A 17,374-nucleotide genomic window follows, 5' to 3' on the forward strand; every position below is an offset into this window, starting at 1 on the left:
TCCTAACAAATTTTACAAAAATCCTGCAGTGAGCGAGGTGTGCCCCCATATTTCTTGCAAACATAGAATTAAAAAACTTGTCTTAAATGCCGGTCTATAAAAGCCGGAAATCCGGTATGACAGAAATCTAGAATTCTAGACGGCCACATTTTTTGAAAAAAAAGGAGTGAGAGAAAACAAATACACAAGGCGCAAAGAATGCGTTTTTTATCTTGTAGATTATGTTAACTTAGTCACAAATTGTTTTTGTTGCAGGCTTGAGAAGACCTCAACAAATAAATTACACCAAGGCCTTTTGTTTCTATATCTAAACATTAAAAAACATAAAGTAAACATTCTGAAAGGGATTTTCTAGAAACAGCCGACCGCTGAGAGTAGCTGCCGGGAATGTCATGGCATGATGTCGTTACTCCAGCCTCGACTCATATTTTAAACAACGAAACTCGTGTAATTCTTCTCTAAAAGGACTGAAAGCTGGAGAATTGTACAGTAAACTCGCGCGCAAATTTCTGATTGACAAAAAGAAATAAAAAGAACCTCGCGAAGTACTTCACAATTTTCTAAATTTATTTGGAAAACGTTCCAAACAATGTTCGAAATTTCCAGCTGTTTTGGCTAAATGGTGAGCACTCCAAGCATAAACCGGATCTTACCCTGTTTTCTTCAAGGAGAGCCTGACCTCGTAGGTCACACACCTCGGGCGGCATTACTATGATAAAGGACGTACAAAGGCAGAGAAATGAAATTGTTAAACCAGGAAAATGAACACGATGTAGACTTTTTAAAAAGTGAATTAACTCTCTTTTTAATTTTAATCCTTTGGCAGAGTTTATACACGAACTCTTTTCACCAAAGAGGCTTCTTTGTGTATCCGCTCATAAGCGCACTTTCATACAACTTTATCAAACATGGGGAGATTAGGGACACAGGGAAATATGAAGCGCGCGGTGAACGACGGGAAGGCTTTCCGCCTTCTTTGTCCCATTTCGTTCCTCCCATTGGAAGGGAAACCAACAAGCTTGGCAGCGGGGGGAGGGCAGTTCAAAACCTGATTGTAGCATAAAGACCCACGCATTGCTGCTGGATAGAGAAGCGGGGTTTGGAAGATCCAATATCAAGGTTTGGGGTAGCGATTTCATACAAATCTGAGCGAAAAAATAAAAACAAAGAAAAAAAAAAAAAAAAAAAAATCAATGTCTATCACCCTATAAAATAAAGTTAAGGGCGGATGAAATGTAGAGCTACAATTAAAGAAACTTATTGGGATAGATAAGACCTCCCTGTCCTCTCAAAGTTGGATGGCAAGTTTACAAACAGAATTGCAATGAATGCATTGGTGAAAGGTCCCAACCAATAATATTGACTCGGGGTGTACTTCTTTGTGTGTAAATATGTTTTAGATATATATCATCGACTCTGTGAAGCAACAACAGCATTTTGGTGTAATTTACATTTGTACTTCTACTTGTCACAAACTATGAACAGTAAACATGACAGTCATTGTCTTAACAATGTTGCTGAACATTAACTTCAAAGTTATGTTCTTGTTCAAAATATCCTTTGTCAATTAATAAAAATTATTGTATTTAACAATAAATAATTATAAACTACAATAATTTTTGTTGTAATTTCTTCACTATCCAGTATTTTGGAAGTTGTTTCACAACTCTCCTATCTATTTGGCTGAAAAAAAATTTACTCAACAAAACTGCTTACTTTAATAATAAAAGGCAGTGTATAAACTATACAAGCTCATTTTGATAAAACAGTAACACTAATATTGTAATTTAACAAAATTAAAAAGCATCAACTGTGCTTTGCAGTTAAGACAAATATTTTCCCTTCTTCACTTACTAAAAAATAAAGATTACTGTTCTAATACACTTGACTTCCTAAGTTTTTTATAACCGAGCAAAGCATGGTTGCAGCTTTATATCTGCTTTTATTATATAGCAACAGTTTATTTCTAAATCTACGACCGGTTGTTCAAAGGGTGGATAACTTAGCTATCCACTGGATAAATCACTATGGTGGATAGGCGTTGACAAAACAAACTGCACTACCCGCTGTATGGTGATTTATCTTATGGATAGTATTATCCATTCTTTGAACAAGCAAGGCCTACTTGAGAGAAAACTCTAGCCTGCATGCTGTTATAGATCAGGCTAACAAAGGGTGAAGCTTGTTCTTAGTAGGTTTTAGATATACCATTTTTCCAGAAATTTTCTACTATTTGGCAAGAAAATTAACTCTTTTCAAAACATTTTCTGCTCTTTAAATGCAAAAAATGATTTACTTTTTTCCACTTCGTTTGACTCAGGTTCAATGCATGATAACTGACAGCAACCCTGCCACACTAACAGAAACAAGTGATGCACACATCTGACTCTATCTGTCTTGTTCAATTTTGACTACCTGCCTAGCCTTGATAAACAGGTGTCTCTCTACATGTGCTTAAGATAGAGTCCATCAGGATATCGACTAATATTAATTTTAGTATATTATTATTATTAGTTGGACAAAAATCAAGTACCAGAATAATTTAAATCCCTTTTGCATTATTTTCCATGCTTTTTATAAGCTAAAGATGTAAGTAAGTATTCATGATAAAACCGACAACAATTTCTCATCAAAGCCAGCTGAGAAAATGAATTTTAAAGTTTAAAAGAACCATGTAAACAGGGTTGGAAATTAGCGCTCGCCCACTCGCCCAGGCGAGTGTGAAAACAGTCGGGCGAGTACAAATCACGGATAACTCGCCCGGTTTGGCGAGTATGATTTTCAATAAATTATTCAAAATAAGGGTAACCTTTTACTTTCCACTTTAAAATAATCTACACTATCTACAAGCCAATAGCTTTCCAACATTTTGAAATCTCCAACAAGGCAGACAAGGCTGTGTTTGCGTTCGTAAACAGACAAAAATGGCTTCCGTTTGGTGATTTTTACATGATGGACGTGCTTGTAGAAAGTAATACCTCTGGTCATAAATAAACTGACTCGTCCACCGAGCCGCGAAACAAGGCAAGATGGCTATTTTCCCGGCTCTTTTTTCTGTACAGTTTAAACACAAACTACAGGAATTTAGGAATACGTATCAAATAAAACTGCATTTCAACTTTTGAAGTAAGTGTGCTCGTGTTTTTATCGTGGAGTAAGGACTATTTTTGTTGATTTTTCGTTGAAGAAATATGTCTGTATCGCGATCGACCACCACGGTAGCAAAGCGTGATAAAACATGATTAAAAATTTAAGTTGTACATTTTATAAGTGGGCGGAGGGGGGCTAAATTTTCTCTTTAGGATCCTGGGCGAGTGAAAACTGATCTGGGCGAGTGCAATTTGAAGGTCACTCGCCCAGATGGCGAGTGCTCCGAAATTTTAGTTTCCAACCCTGGTAAACTTTAGTAAAAATTTCATGTGTAGCCATTTTGTGAAAATATTGCAGAATTACTTGAAGTAGAGTAACCAACACCGTAGCATGAGGAGAATCCAATTTCTATTTATATGCATGTCATAAAATTCTTTTATGCAAATTGAAGGGTGTCGAATGGTAAATGCAAGACTTTGCTAGACGGTGAGACTGATATCTTTTCTACGAACCCGAGACCTTTTTATCCTTGCAAAAGAAATTGAGACTCCGAAAAGGCGTCAAAGAAAAATTCAAGACGACGAGACACCAGAAATTTGGCTAAAATTTTGCTAGACACACATTTTTTGAAGGACCATTCACCACCCCTCAAATGCTCTGATAAATCAAAAATTTTTATCTGAATTAATCAAGTAGTACTCATAACTTGCCTTTTTCATTTGTGAAAATACAGGGATTAAAGGTTAAGTACAAATGTCAATCCAACAGGACACACTTCAGAAATCATCAGAATCAATGTCAAAATAATTATCAGAATCATTGGGAGAATCCCATCCAAAGAAACTCGAGCTTTCGCTTTCACTCTCAGAATACCAATCCTCTTCATCACTCTTCCTCCAGTCTGCAAAAAAATCTTCCAGACAACGCTCTTTTGGCATTCTTTGCAAAATCAGCGCAGGAAGTTTTGTCATGCAGAGAGTAAATGACACTATCTTGTCGCTTGGACCAAGATTCTTGACCTTCTGCCACTTTTTGGAGCGTGTGCTGTATTTCAAACCATTACAGGAAAAATTTGCTCTGTCAAGATCAAGAGGGACAGTAACCTGGTTGTTGACAATGATGACATTGTTGACCCCAGGATGAGGGTAGGGCAACCGTGCGATGGATACCCATTCATCAGTAATGGGAGAATACATTTCACAGCTGGACGTTTGGAATCCACTAGAATCAATTCCTCCAATGGCGTAGATTTTGCCTCCATAGTAAACGCACCCTGGGTTTGACCTTGCTTCTTTTAAAGCGGCAACATATGACCAAAAATTTCTTTCTGGGTCATATTTTTCAACACTCCAAAGCATTGAATCTGTCAGAGGTATAAAGCTTGTACCTCCACCAATGATGTAAATGTGCTTTTCAGTTGCAACACAACCAGACTTACATCTAGACATGTTAAGCCCTGCACGAGAATTCCACTCATCTAATTCCGGATCATAGCACTCCACTGAGTTGCAGCACTGGCCACTGGGTACATGCCAACCACCAATGTAATACAACAGCCCATCAAGAGTCACAAGAGAAGCCTTTAATCTGGCTTCGTCACAAGGCTTCTTTGCTTTCCACTCCAGGCCCATCCTTACACCTACTGAAGACCTCAATTTCTTTGCATCATCAAAACACACAGCACTGACTTTATTGACACATTCATTGTTGTAGTTTTGTCCTCCTACTAAATACAATGTGCGTCCAACAAAAGCCACCTGAGGACTGTACTGCAATAATGATAAGTCTGCAAGAAGAAGCATTTCCTTTTTGTTCATATCATAGCAAAATGCTTTACGGCAGCCTCCAGTGCCAATTCCAATCATGATATTGTGTAACTCTGTGGATGGCCTCAGTTGCTGCCCCACTGCTGATTTTCCACTCTTTCCTTTTTTGGATCTTTTTGCGCCCTTTGTGCTCTTTTTATTTTTTTTAGGAGCAGGGTCGCCATGACTACTTGCCACCATTAGTAGAGGTTCTCTGGTCAGCTCAGATTCAAGGAACCCTTTTTGCAGCGAGTCCTTTCGTAAGTGCTTCAGCAGCTCAGGTAAAGCAGCCGCACGGTTTGCCTCATCATGTTTCACCCACTTCAACACAGATTGATAAACTTCCTCCTCTTTTTCTACTTGTATATCATCACTGGATATGAAACGAATTAATTCCTCCCGTGAAAGGGAAACAAATTCCTCATTGTTCACAACATGGGAAAAGTTAGTTTTAATGTAATCATTTGCTCTCTTTGCAAGCTCATCTGCACCAAACTGCTCGGCTATCTGTAAAACACTGAAGCAATTATCACTGCCTAGTCTTCTGGACAGAACCTGTATGCACGCGTTTTTCACTGGCGTCACAAGTAAAAAGCTTGAAGCGTTTAGCAAATCGAGCACGTTTTCGTCATTTATGACAATTTCTCTGGTGTAAAAATAATCCAGGATGAGCGACATGGCTATAAAAGAAACCGACTGCAGGCTTAACTGTTTTTGGTTTGATTCTTTCATTCCACTACTAAACATGGTGTAAAAGAATTGACTGTTCGCGGCCAAAACGCATCGGTGAGTTGTCAACTGTCGACCCTCCACCTCCAAGATCACATCACAAAAACCCGCTTCTCCTTCAAGCCTGAATTTGTTCAACACCGAAAGAGCACCACTTTCTCTTCCCTTGTACTTAGTTCCACCTGAAACGTAGAGGTTGAACTCCATAAGTCTCTCCTTGTCTTGTAATTCGAATAGATTTGCCAGACCTTCTACTTTACCCCCGGCCGCCATATTGGATTTATTAATGGCACGCCACGCAAAGAGCTGTGGGACACTGAGTGACGTTTCTCGCGCCTTTCTTGCATTTTCCCGCCAAAATAATTTTCTGCTCTCAGAAAGTCGACAAATGATACAGGGCAAGTTTTTTTCATAATGTAAATGGAACCTGGACCACTTAGAACATGAAGATCGAGGGTAAAACTTCTCTGTTTTATGTTCCGTCTTCACATAGTTTGCTACTATTTTAACTATGATGAGGTCATGGAGAAAGCTCAGGATGATCAAAGGATTAGTAAAATTTAGAGAAATAAGAAATATTGCAGTTTTTATTTGATTTTAAAATTAGAATTTGAAGTTTAAAATCGGTACAGGGACACCAGACAGTCCACCTAACAACCTGGAGTGCTCTTGCGTGGGGGTCAACTGTCTAATGCTGTTTCAATTTTTTTTTTAAACCCTCCTTTAACCTCTTAAAATTTCATTTAAATTCAGGTTAAACCCCACCTCAACTGTTGACCTTGCTCTGTGAGCTAACAGTCCGGTTGTAGCAAATGGAACAGAAATTTTCGGTCATTCTGGGAGAAACGGGAAAAGAGGAATACCTCTGAAGAAGGTATTCAGTTTTTCCTGAAAATTTCCAGTGGGAAGAACCGTTCCATTTTATTTTTCACCGGAACAACCGGTTTCTATGTTCTCCCAAGGGAAAGTTGCGTAACGGGCCCAGACCGTGACATTCTCGTCCCAGAGCCACTTGTCCCTAGCCAACCAAATCATGTGTCCCCAGAGACACTTGTCCCTAGCCAACCAAATCATGTGTCCCCAGAGACACTTGTTCCTCCTGCCCCAGGCTCTACTGGCTAAGTGGGACAAGCGGCTCTGGGGACGAGACAACGGCTGGGGCTTGCCTAGTTCCTAGGCCTCTATTTTCGCGAATTCAACCCGTTTTGGGTCACATGGCACGAGCGAAAACGTGACGTCAATAACACCGTGAAGGCCTGGGAAAAAGGCATACAGGGACCTGTAGGCTGGGACCTGTAGGAGACAACAGAAGGCCAGTTCCAGTAAGGTCCTTTGATCTCCTTTGTTAGAACTTAAATTTTTCTTAGCCATTTGGGTTGGTTGATTTTTTTGTTTTCTATTGTCAGTGATTCAGAAGATCAACATTCTTTTTGACAAAATTAACCAAAACGTTTTCAGTTTTCGTTGTCAGTTTTCTTTTTGTTAATAGCACATAAAACTCAACCAATCAACAACAGCTTATTGCGGTAGAACAAGGTCGTTTCATTTTTAGCCAAAAACAGTTGAAAAGGGTTCTATCAAATATCTACAGGAAACCGAGCAACTAAATCAACAAAATGAAATTTATACTTTGTTGTTAATAATTGAAGTATGTCTTTTAATTTGCTTTGATAAAAATATAGTACATACATAATCCCTATTTCATTTTAACAAAGCTCTTTGTGACACAATCTATAATTTCCCGTTGTTAATCATCCAATATTTAGATACCTCATAATTCATTTTACTTTTTGTTAACTCTATCCTAAAAAGTGAAATACATGTTTCAATATTATTATTGTTTCTGAACAGTAACTTCAAAGACTAACAAATTCTTGTCTTCATTTTAAAAAAGAGATACTATATTCTACTCCAGTCGATGACTTCTCATCTGATGAAATGAAGCCTATGAACCATTCAAGATGTGACAAATCAGTTGTTTGTTTTTTGAGACGGTAACAGTTTATAGCTACCAATCGTGACCAAAATGTCTGGGAAACTTTGTCCCTTCTCTCTGAAACAGCGCTACAATCTACTCCCAAAGCCCATCCCGAACAGTGCTGAATGCCAGCACCCAACCATCTCATTATGAACTTATGAAATGGAATAAATACAAAAACAAAAAAATGATTTATCGCATCTTGAATGGTCCATAGGCTTTAACATTGTTTAAAGGGGTGGGAGAAACACCTCTCGAAGCCAATGTTCGTGAGTGTAAATTATTAGTTATTTAAATTAGCACTCTGAAAAGGTAAGAAAGAAGGGGCGTGTTCCCCAAACTTTTGGCCATGATTGTAGCTTTCTTAAAGATTGTTTGGAATGATTTAGATGCTACAACTTTGTTACTTGCTAGTTTTGTCCTCATATTAAAATCAAGTAGAGTACCCCTATAATTTCAAAAGCATGTTTAAAAAATCTACAAATTTGTAAATCAGCCATTTCACAGCCACCACATACACATTTCAGCTAGTTAAAAAAAAAAGTACCTTGGCAAATAAAGAGTTTATAAAAATATGCTATGAAGTATTTCTTGTTCAAACAGTGAATTTAATACTGTTACCCGTACAGTAAAACCCAATTGCCTGACAGTCACCTTGTTAATAAAAATATCAGGTCTGTAGTGCTACCCAAGTAACATGCTGCAAGTTACCACGCTGCATTCATATCACAACAAAATTTGACACGCTGCAAAAATCAATGCCATCATCGGAACTGGCATCAAAATCTTCACAATCATTCTAGGAATGAGCTTTCACTGTCACTTTCAAAAGAAAGATCCTCTTCATCACTACTGCTACTGCTCCAATCTACTTCAGAATGCTCTCCTGCAATTCTTTGTAAAATATACACAGGTAGTTTCATGGTACAGACATGAAATGTCTCTTTCTTGCCACTTGGGCCAAGATTCTTGACTTTCAACCATTCATTTGACTGCATGTTGTATTGCAAAGCTGCACAAGAAACACCTGTTCCATTAGGCTTTAAAGGAACAGTAATCTGGTTTTCGACTATGATGACCTCACTGAGAATCCTGCAATACGAGTAAGGAAGTCTTGCGATGCTTTGCCATTCATCAGTCATAGGAGAATATACTTCACAACTGTACATGAGGACTCCATTAGAATGAGTTCCTCCAATGACATAGATCTTGCCTCCCCAGTAAACACTTCCTGGAAGTGATCTTGCTTCTTTCAAATCAGCAACATATGACCAAGAATTTCTCACTGGATCGTACTTTTCAACACTTGATAGTATCGGTGTTGAATGAAGTTTTAGCTTTGTTCCTCCACCAATGATGTAAATGTTCTGTTCAGAAGCAACACAACCAGACCTGCATCTAGGCATGTTTAGTCCTGCACAGAAACTCCACTCATCCATTTCAGGGTTGTAACACTCAACTGTGTTGCGACAACTGCCTGATTCATGACATCCACCAATGTAATACAACAGACCATTTAGGCTCACCAGAGATGCATCTACCCTGTATTTGCTAAAGGACGTCTTTGTTACAAACTCCAGTTTCACTCTTTCACTTGCTGAAGACTTTAACTTTCTTAAATCATCAAAGCATACTGCACTGAGCCCTTTGGTACCTGAATATCTGTTTCCTCCTATCACATAAAGTGTCCGTCCAACGACAGCAATCTGTTGAAGATGTTCCAACTCTGGTACATCAGTGAAAAGAAGCTGTTCCTTCTTGTCCAAATCATAGAGAAATGCTTTGCGGGGAAGAATATTACCAACCCCAATCATGACATTGCGTATCTCTGTGGATGGTCTTAGTTCCTGCACAGGCATCTCACTCTTTGCTTTCTTTGATTTTTTTGTGTCCTTGGTATCTTTAAAAACACCTGGAAGGCCACCATGACTACTTGCCATCATCAGTAGTGGTTCTCTGGTCAGCTCAGATTCAAGGAATCCTTTTGGTAGCGAGTCCTTTCGTAAGTGCTTCAGTAGCTCAGGTAAAACAGCCACACGGTTTGCCTCATCATGTTTAACCCACTTTAAAACCGATTGATAAACTTCCTCCTCCTTTTCTACCTGTATATCATCACTAGATATTAGGCGCACTAAATTGTTCTGAGAAATGGAGACAAATTCTTCACTGTTCAAAACAATGGAAAAGTTCATTTTAATGTAATCAAATGCCTCTTCTGCAAGACTGTTGGCGCCAAATTGCTCGGCTATCTGCAAAACACTGAAGCAATTATCACTGCCTAGCCTGCTGGACAGAAGCTGTATGCACGCGTTTTTCACAGGCGTCACAAGTAAAAAGCTTGAAGCGTTCAGCAAATCGAGCACGTTTTCATCATTTATGACAATTTCTCTGGTGTAAAAATAATCCAGGATGAGCGACATGGCTGTAAAACAAACCGACTGTAGGCTTAACAGTTTTTGGTTTGATTCTTTCATTCCACTACTAAACATGGTGTAAAAGAATTGACTGTTCGCCGCCAAAACGCAACGATGAGTTGTCAACTGTCGACCCTCCACCTCCAAGATTACATCACAAAAACCCGCTTCTCCTTCAAGCCTGAATTTGTTCAACACCGAAAGAGCATTCCCTTCTCTTCCCTTGTACCAAATTCCACCGGAAACGGATAGGTCGAACTCCAGAAGTCTCTCGTTGTCTTGCAATGCGAACAGATCCGTCAAACTTTCTGCTTTACTGCCGGCCGCCATTTTGGATTTATCGATGGCACGCAATGAGCGATGGGACACCAGTCGACACACCAGTCTCCTTTCTCGCGCTTTTCTTGCGTTTTCCCGCCAAAATAATCTCTTCCCAGAATCGAAGTTTTTGCTTCGTCGTCACGCAACGCTTTTCCGAGGGAACGTTGTGTGACAAGCCCAGACAAGGGCTGCGTCATAAAGGAGACTCGAAGGAGACAACAAAAGGCCAAAACTTCAGCAAGGTCCTTTGATCTCCTTTGTGAGAAATTTTAAAAAATTTATCGAAATTTGCCTCGGCCATGACCTACCGTAAAATAAGGTTATAAGCCCTGGGCTTATACAATTTCGTAAGGGGTCTTGGGTGGGCTTATAAACGGGGGGGGGGGGGGGGCTTATATCCGGGAGGGCTTATAAGCGGACTTAAAAAAAAGGTTTCGAAACGAGCTACGGGAGTGTTGATCGAAATACGTTTTTTAGTTAAAAACGCACAATAAACCAACATTTAGCCTTGTTCAGTACTGTCATTCGGCCGAGGAGCGGGGGGAGCGTTTTGGGGGGGGGGGTCGGATGTATTTTTTGTTTCCAGGTAGATGGGCTTATAAGCGGGGGGGGGGGGGGTTATTCTATTGTTGGATATAAAAATGGTGGAACAACATCCTTTTTAACCAAATCAACCAAGATGGGTTTTTTTTGTCAGGCTCCTGTTCTTGTTTATTGCTGGTTTTCACTGTCACGCAATCGAAAAATAAATTCGAAACTATTCAACAACAGAAGCTATGGATTTCAAATATTATAGACGGTAAATAGATAAACAAATTCTCCAAGTTTCAGGTCTGTGCGGTGTACCGTTCGCGAGTTATTTGCCGAACCTTTCCACGCAAATTTATAAAGCTTAGTATGGAGGCGCCATAACTGTGTCCTGCCGAGGGACACAAATATGGCAGCTGTGATGTCAGAGAAACCATCTGGAACTCAATTATGTTTACAACAGCGGCAATCTTTGGCTCATGAGCTAGTATAGTTTCACATAAACACCACTTATTATATCTGAAATGTTCAATCTGCTGAAAATGGAAAGGAAAGGCATTTTTTTCAAACAAAACAGCTTTGTCACGGCACTCAGCTTGATGTCACATGACAGAATACTCAAATATTCAAAATGCTCTGTTTTAAAAACGAATGACACTATCGATCTGGAAATTTGCAAAAATATATATTTTTCATTTATCTTATGTCTGATGACAACGAAAATTTGGTAGGCCTAGTGAATTTTGATTTCAGAATTTTATGACATAACATGAAAACCAACAATAGCAGAAGAAAACGCAACCAACCAACAATGGCTGATCCCAGAGAAAAAAAGTCTTCTTTTTTATTTTGCTACTGTTTGATATTTATAGGACACTGCAATTAAATCAACAAAATGAAAGGTATAAACTTTGTTTTTAATAATGTGAATTAATTCTTTTAATCAATTTACTTAAATAATATAATACATATACAATCCCTATTTCATTTTTGCAAAGCTCTTTGTGTACAAATTATAAAACTCTGTGTAAGATTATTTTCACAAATGTTGTCAATAATCTAATAATTTTACTTTTTGTTAACCCTTTAACCGGCAATCGTACATATGTGTACGATAAACACCAGCAGTGATTGAAAAATCTCTAGCTTTTACATATCTGGGCACATGATAGTAATGACTGCTTTTTATGGCAAAGTGATAATTTTCATAGCTTTAAAAGCCAACTAACTGACTACAACTCTTGATTTCTGTTGCATATGGTTGTTTGTTCAGCAGCAAATCTGAAAATGCCCGTTTTCTACGTAACAGGACAACAACAAAAAACACACATCTTTGCCTCCATTTTTTTAATGAAAAAATAATTCTGACTTCAAAAATATACATTTGCAGCAAACTTCAACCCTATTCCCTTCCGTTCACCAAGGAAATTTCCCATCAATCATTCAGCAGACTCAGCAATTACTATTCGATTAGAGCTATGCTTGCAAACCTGTAATTTCCTCGTTGCTGACCGAAAGGGATGCTTGGGAAAAACAGTCATGGCGGCGGCATGAAAGGCTTCCTACCTTTATTCCATATATTTTTTATAAGTGTCGAGCCACCCAATCCTGCCGGCAAAAATGTTGCACCGATTGCATTCTTTGGAAGTCAGAACTCGTCCAAAATGCCTTGGCAGGTCTTGGAATCCACCCACAGAACGGCCAGAGAGACAACTTTACCCATGAACCGCCATCTTTCGATTCGAATATTTCTGGCGTTCCAATCAAGACAAAATCATCTCTCACCTCTGGTTTCTTTCAGATGCTGGCCTCTACCCACCATTCTAGCTTAATGATGCCAGCCTGGGGGCTTCTGCAGTGAAAAATGACTCGAAAAATCACTTATAAACACAAAACGAGCCAAATTCAAGCCCAACAGCTCGCCTACGAAAACAGCAACTGCCGACTACTGACGTCACAATAAAAATCTGAGCCCTCGGTGTTTCGAAACAGCACACATTTTTACTTGAACTTCTTATATGCAATCACGAAGTTCTACAGAATGTATAAGCCCAGAAAAAACCTTTAGAAAGTCACAGAAATCTGCCGGTTAAAGGGTTAATTCTAATCCAAGAACAATAAAATAAGTTGTGTTTCAGTTATTATTTCTGAAAGGTAACTTTAAAGACTAACACATTCATGCATCATTTATTCACAGTTTATAACTACCAATCGTGGCCAAAATATTCTGGATACTTATTCTCTTCTTCTTATTGAAAACAGCACTATAATTTACTCTCCAAGCCCACCATCAAAAGTGCTCAACATTTCGTACACATCTTGAACAGTCATAGACTTCAAAATTGTTTGAGGGGTTGGGGAAATGTCTCCCTAAGGATGTTTGTGAGTGAAAAAATATGATTTATTTTTATTTTTCCAAGAACAATAAAATAAGTTGTGTTTCAGTTATTATTTCTGAAAGGTAACTTTAAAGACTAACACATTCATGCATCACAAACACTGTATTGTCCCAAAAGACCTTGACAAACAGTTTCATGTCATCAAGAAGTGCAAGAATAAGTTTGATTGTTTAGTGCATGAAATGCTAGTAATCAGAGAATTGTCACCATCTCTAAATGTCCAATCAGACTCAATCCGAGCCAAACTATTTGCGTGACATTGCATATTTTATTATGTTAATTTTAAGCGAACTTTTTCTGACAGTTTATTCTTTTCATTTTTGAACTTGAAAATGGTGTCATGACGACTCCGAAACGTCGTTCGTTATTATCGTTTATTTTTACTTGTCTATGTATATCAAAACCCTTGCTTTTAAGTATTTTAAATTTGCACTCTAAAAAGGTAAGAAGCCATGATTGTAGCTTTCTTAAAGATACTGGAATTTTGTGATCCTTTTGAAAGAGCAACTTAATCACTTGCTACTTTTCCTCATACAAAAATCATATAGAATCAACCTATAGTTTTAAAATGTTTAAAAATCTAAAAAACTGTAAAGGCCGATTTACACGGTACCATTTTGTCGCAGGTGACAAGCTTATGACACGCCTACGACAGTCGTAAGTGAGTTGTAGGTTTGATTTACATGACATAATTCGTGTCGTAGGCCTGTTGTAAGCATGTCGCAAGCAAGTCACATGCAACAAAATTTTACTGTGTAAATCGACCTTAAATCAGCCCTTTGGCAGCCACTACATACAAAATTATACATATTCAGCTGGTTCAAACAACAAAATAATGTACCTTGACAGACTGGATGATACATAGAGCATTTTAAAAAATGCTTTGAAGTATTTCTTGTACAAACAGTAAATTAACATATTTGCAGTAGAACCCAACTTAGGGCTGCAACGATACACCAGTGCACCGGTGAATGGCGATATTTTTTGTCAAGTTACAAATATCGGTATTTGAACAAAATATTGCAGTATTGTGAAACAATAAAATATTCTTCATTCAGCATTTAGAAATTACTAATTTTTTAATATGACTTTTTACCCAAGTCGAAGCTCTTAATAGCGATTTATTAAACTGACGGACAAAGAAGTTACATTCTGCTTCACTTTCGATCACTTATTCTGTAAAGATGCGACAAGTAGTTGTCGACTGACACAGCCTTGTTTGCCCACAAGCAAAAACAAGCGGTATACGAGAACTTCACTTTGCAAATAAGTTTTCGCAGCCGAGAAAGTGGAAAAACTGACTTACCAACAAAATTTAGTAAAATAATGGAACTTGCAACTTGTATGTTGTATCGTATCATGTATCGTATCGTGGCGCTTGTATTGAAGTACATATCGTATTGTGAGAAAATGTATCGTTGCAGCCTTAACCCAACTGTCTATAAGCAACCTTGTTAATATGAATATCAGGGCTGCAGTGCTATACAGTGCAGCAATCATGTCACTGCAAATTTGTCATGAATCACTCTGGGAATGACCTTTCACTCTCATTCTCAGAATGTTGATCCTCTTCATCACTACTGCTCCAATCTACTTCACCAAGCTCTCCTGCAATTCTTCGTACAATAAACCCAGGTAGCTTCATGGTACAGAGAGTAAATAACCCTTTCTTACCACTTGGGCCAAAATTCTCGAGTTTCAGCCACTCATTTGACTGCATGTTATATTGCAAAGCTTCACAGGAATAAAATGTTTGCTTAGGCCTGAAAGGAACAGTGATCTGGTTTCCGACTATGATGATGTCACTGTCAATCTTGCAATATGGGTGAGGCATTCGTGCGATGGTTTGCCATTCATCAGTCATAGGAGAATATACTTCACAACTGTAAATGAGGACTCCATCGGAATAAATCCCTCCAATAACATAGATCTTACCACACCAGTAAGCACATCCTGGAAATGACCTTGCTTCATTCAAAGTAGCAACATATGACCAACAATTTCTCACTGGATCATACTTTTCAACACTTGCTAGTGGTTCTGAATAAAGTTCTGGCGTTGTTCCTCCACCAATGACGTAAATGTTCTGTTCAGATGCAACACAACCAAACCTGCATCTGGCCATGTTCAGTCCTGCACAGAAACTCCACTCACCCATTTCAGGATTGTAACACTCAACTGTGTTGCGACATCTGCCTGATTCATAATGGTCATAATGACATCCACCAATATAATACAACAATCCATTCAGGTTCACCAGAGAGGCATATGCTCTGTATTCACCAAAATGTGCCTTCGTTTCCCATTCCAGATGCATCCTTTCACTTGCTGAAGACTTTGGGCTTTTGAAATTATCAAAACATACTGCATTCAGTCTTCTGATTCCAAAATAACTCTCTCCTCCTATCACATACAACTTCTGTCCAACCACAGCGACCTGTTGAAGATATTCCAACTCTGATACATCAGTGAGAAGAAGGTTTTCTTTCCTGTCCAAATCATAGAAAAATGCTTTGCGGGGAGCTGTTTTACTAACCCCAATCATCACATTGCGTATCTCTGTGGATGGTCTCACTTCCTGCACAGGCATCTCACTATTTGTTTTTTTGGAAGTTTTTGTGCCTTTGGTATCTTGAGTTTCCTTAGAAACAGGATCACTATGACTACTTGCCACCATCAGTAGTGGTTCTCTGGTCAGCTCAGATTCAAGGAATCCCTTTGGTAGTGAGTCCTTTCGCAAGTGTTTCAGCAGCTCAGGTAAAACAGCCACTCGGTTTGCCTCGTCATGTTTCACCCACTTTAACACAGATTGGTAGACTTCCTCCTCTTTTTCTACCAGTATATCATCACTGGATATGAAACGAACTAGTTCCTTTTGTGAAATGGACCCAAATTCTTCACTGTTCAAAATAATGGAAAAGTTCATTTTAATGAAATCGATTGCCTCTTCTGCAAGACTGTTGGCGCCAAACTGCTCAGCTATCTGCAGGACACTGAAGCAATTATCACTGCCTAGTCTTCTGGACAGATGCTGTATGCAGGCGTTCTTCACAGGCGTAACAAGTAAAAAGCTTGACGCGTTCAGCAAATCCAGCACGTTTTCGTCATTTATGACAATTTCTCTGGTATAAAAATAATCCAGGATGAGCGACATGGATGTAAAACAAACCGACTGCAGGCTTAACAGTTTTTGGTTTGATTCTTTCATTCCACTACTGAACATGGAGTAAAAGAATTGACTATTCGCCGCCAAAACGCAACGATGAGTTGTCAACTGCCGACCCTCCACCTCCAAGATTACATCACAAAAACCTGCTTCTCCTTTAAGCCTGAATTTGTTCAACACCGAAAGGACATTCGTTTCACTTCCCTTGAATTTAGTTCCACCTTCAACGTAGAATTCCATCTCCATAAGTATCTCATTTTCTTGCAATTCGAACAGATCCGCCAAACTTTCTGCTTTACTGTCGGCAGCCATATTGGATTTGTCGATGGTGCGCAATGAGTTGTGGGACACGAGTCAAGCTTGTGTTTCTTCCCGCCAAAAATTTTTTTTTAACTGATCCCGTTGATCACATGATCAGACCTGTTGGAAACAGCCTACCTTATTTATTCGATTAAACGCCGCGGCGTTTATTTTAATTTTCTTGCGATAGTATGGTAACTGAACATTTGAATTTTAAAAATAGAAAAGTGGTTTAGTGCCTGTCTGAAAAGGAAAAAGGTCTCAAGAATACCGTAAGATTATAACAGGATCCGTAGTTAGACGCTGTCTTTAGTCAGGTCTTTAGTTTACAATAAGCTTTGCAATGAATTATAGTAATTTTCGGTAATAATTTACAGGCCTGCATAGAACGCAAAATTGCATTGCTATTATATAAAGTTATTTTATTTACTATAATAAAAATGGCAGAATTATAACGAGATATGCATTTGTTTTCATTCTCTTAATTACAAATTTTGTGTTGTCATTCGAGGGAACGTTGAAAAATATGCTTGCAAATGGAAAAATTTACTGAGTAAGAAGGAGACAAAGCTTAAATAACAATTGTTTAGGGGGGTCCAAATCGGCGAAGGGGGGTCCATATCGGCTAGTGGATTTGGACCGGG

General features: G+C 38.6%; 3 protein-coding genes across 3 annotated transcripts; all 3 read right to left on the reverse strand.

Moving 5' to 3' along the window:
• Positions 1–1,013: 1,013 nt before the first annotated feature.
• Positions 1,014–5,923, reverse strand: LOC144635804 (kelch repeat and BTB domain-containing protein 8-like). The gene is made up of 2 exons (XM_078494915.1): positions 3,475–5,923; positions 1,014–2,054 (listed from the first exon to the last, which is right to left on the reverse strand). Exon 1 carries the CDS (start codon positions 5,895–5,897, stop codon positions 3,867–3,869), a length of 2,031 nt encoding a protein of 676 aa, XP_078351041.1. The 5' UTR covers positions 5,898–5,923; the 3' UTR covers positions 1,014–2,054; positions 3,475–3,866.
• Positions 5,924–7,362: 1,439 nt separating this feature from the next.
• On the reverse strand, positions 7,363–10,351 carry LOC144635811 (kelch-like protein 25). The gene has a single exon (XM_078494924.1). It carries the CDS (start codon positions 10,344–10,346, stop codon positions 8,397–8,399), a length of 1,950 nt encoding a protein of 649 aa, XP_078351050.1. The 5' UTR covers positions 10,347–10,351; the 3' UTR covers positions 7,363–8,396.
• A 3,336-nt stretch (positions 10,352–13,687) lies between these two features.
• On the reverse strand, positions 13,688–16,784 carry LOC144635810 (kelch-like protein 25). The gene has a single exon (XM_078494923.1). It carries the CDS (start codon positions 16,740–16,742, stop codon positions 14,787–14,789), a length of 1,956 nt encoding a protein of 651 aa, XP_078351049.1. The 5' UTR covers positions 16,743–16,784; the 3' UTR covers positions 13,688–14,786.
• Between the last annotated feature and the right edge of the window lie 590 nt (positions 16,785–17,374).

Source organism: Oculina patagonica, chromosome 13 (genome assembly GCF_052425735.1).
Source record: "Oculina patagonica isolate OP01 chromosome 13, crgOcupat, whole genome shotgun sequence".
Classification (NCBI taxonomy): domain Eukaryota; kingdom Metazoa; phylum Cnidaria; class Anthozoa; order Scleractinia; family Oculinidae; genus Oculina; species Oculina patagonica.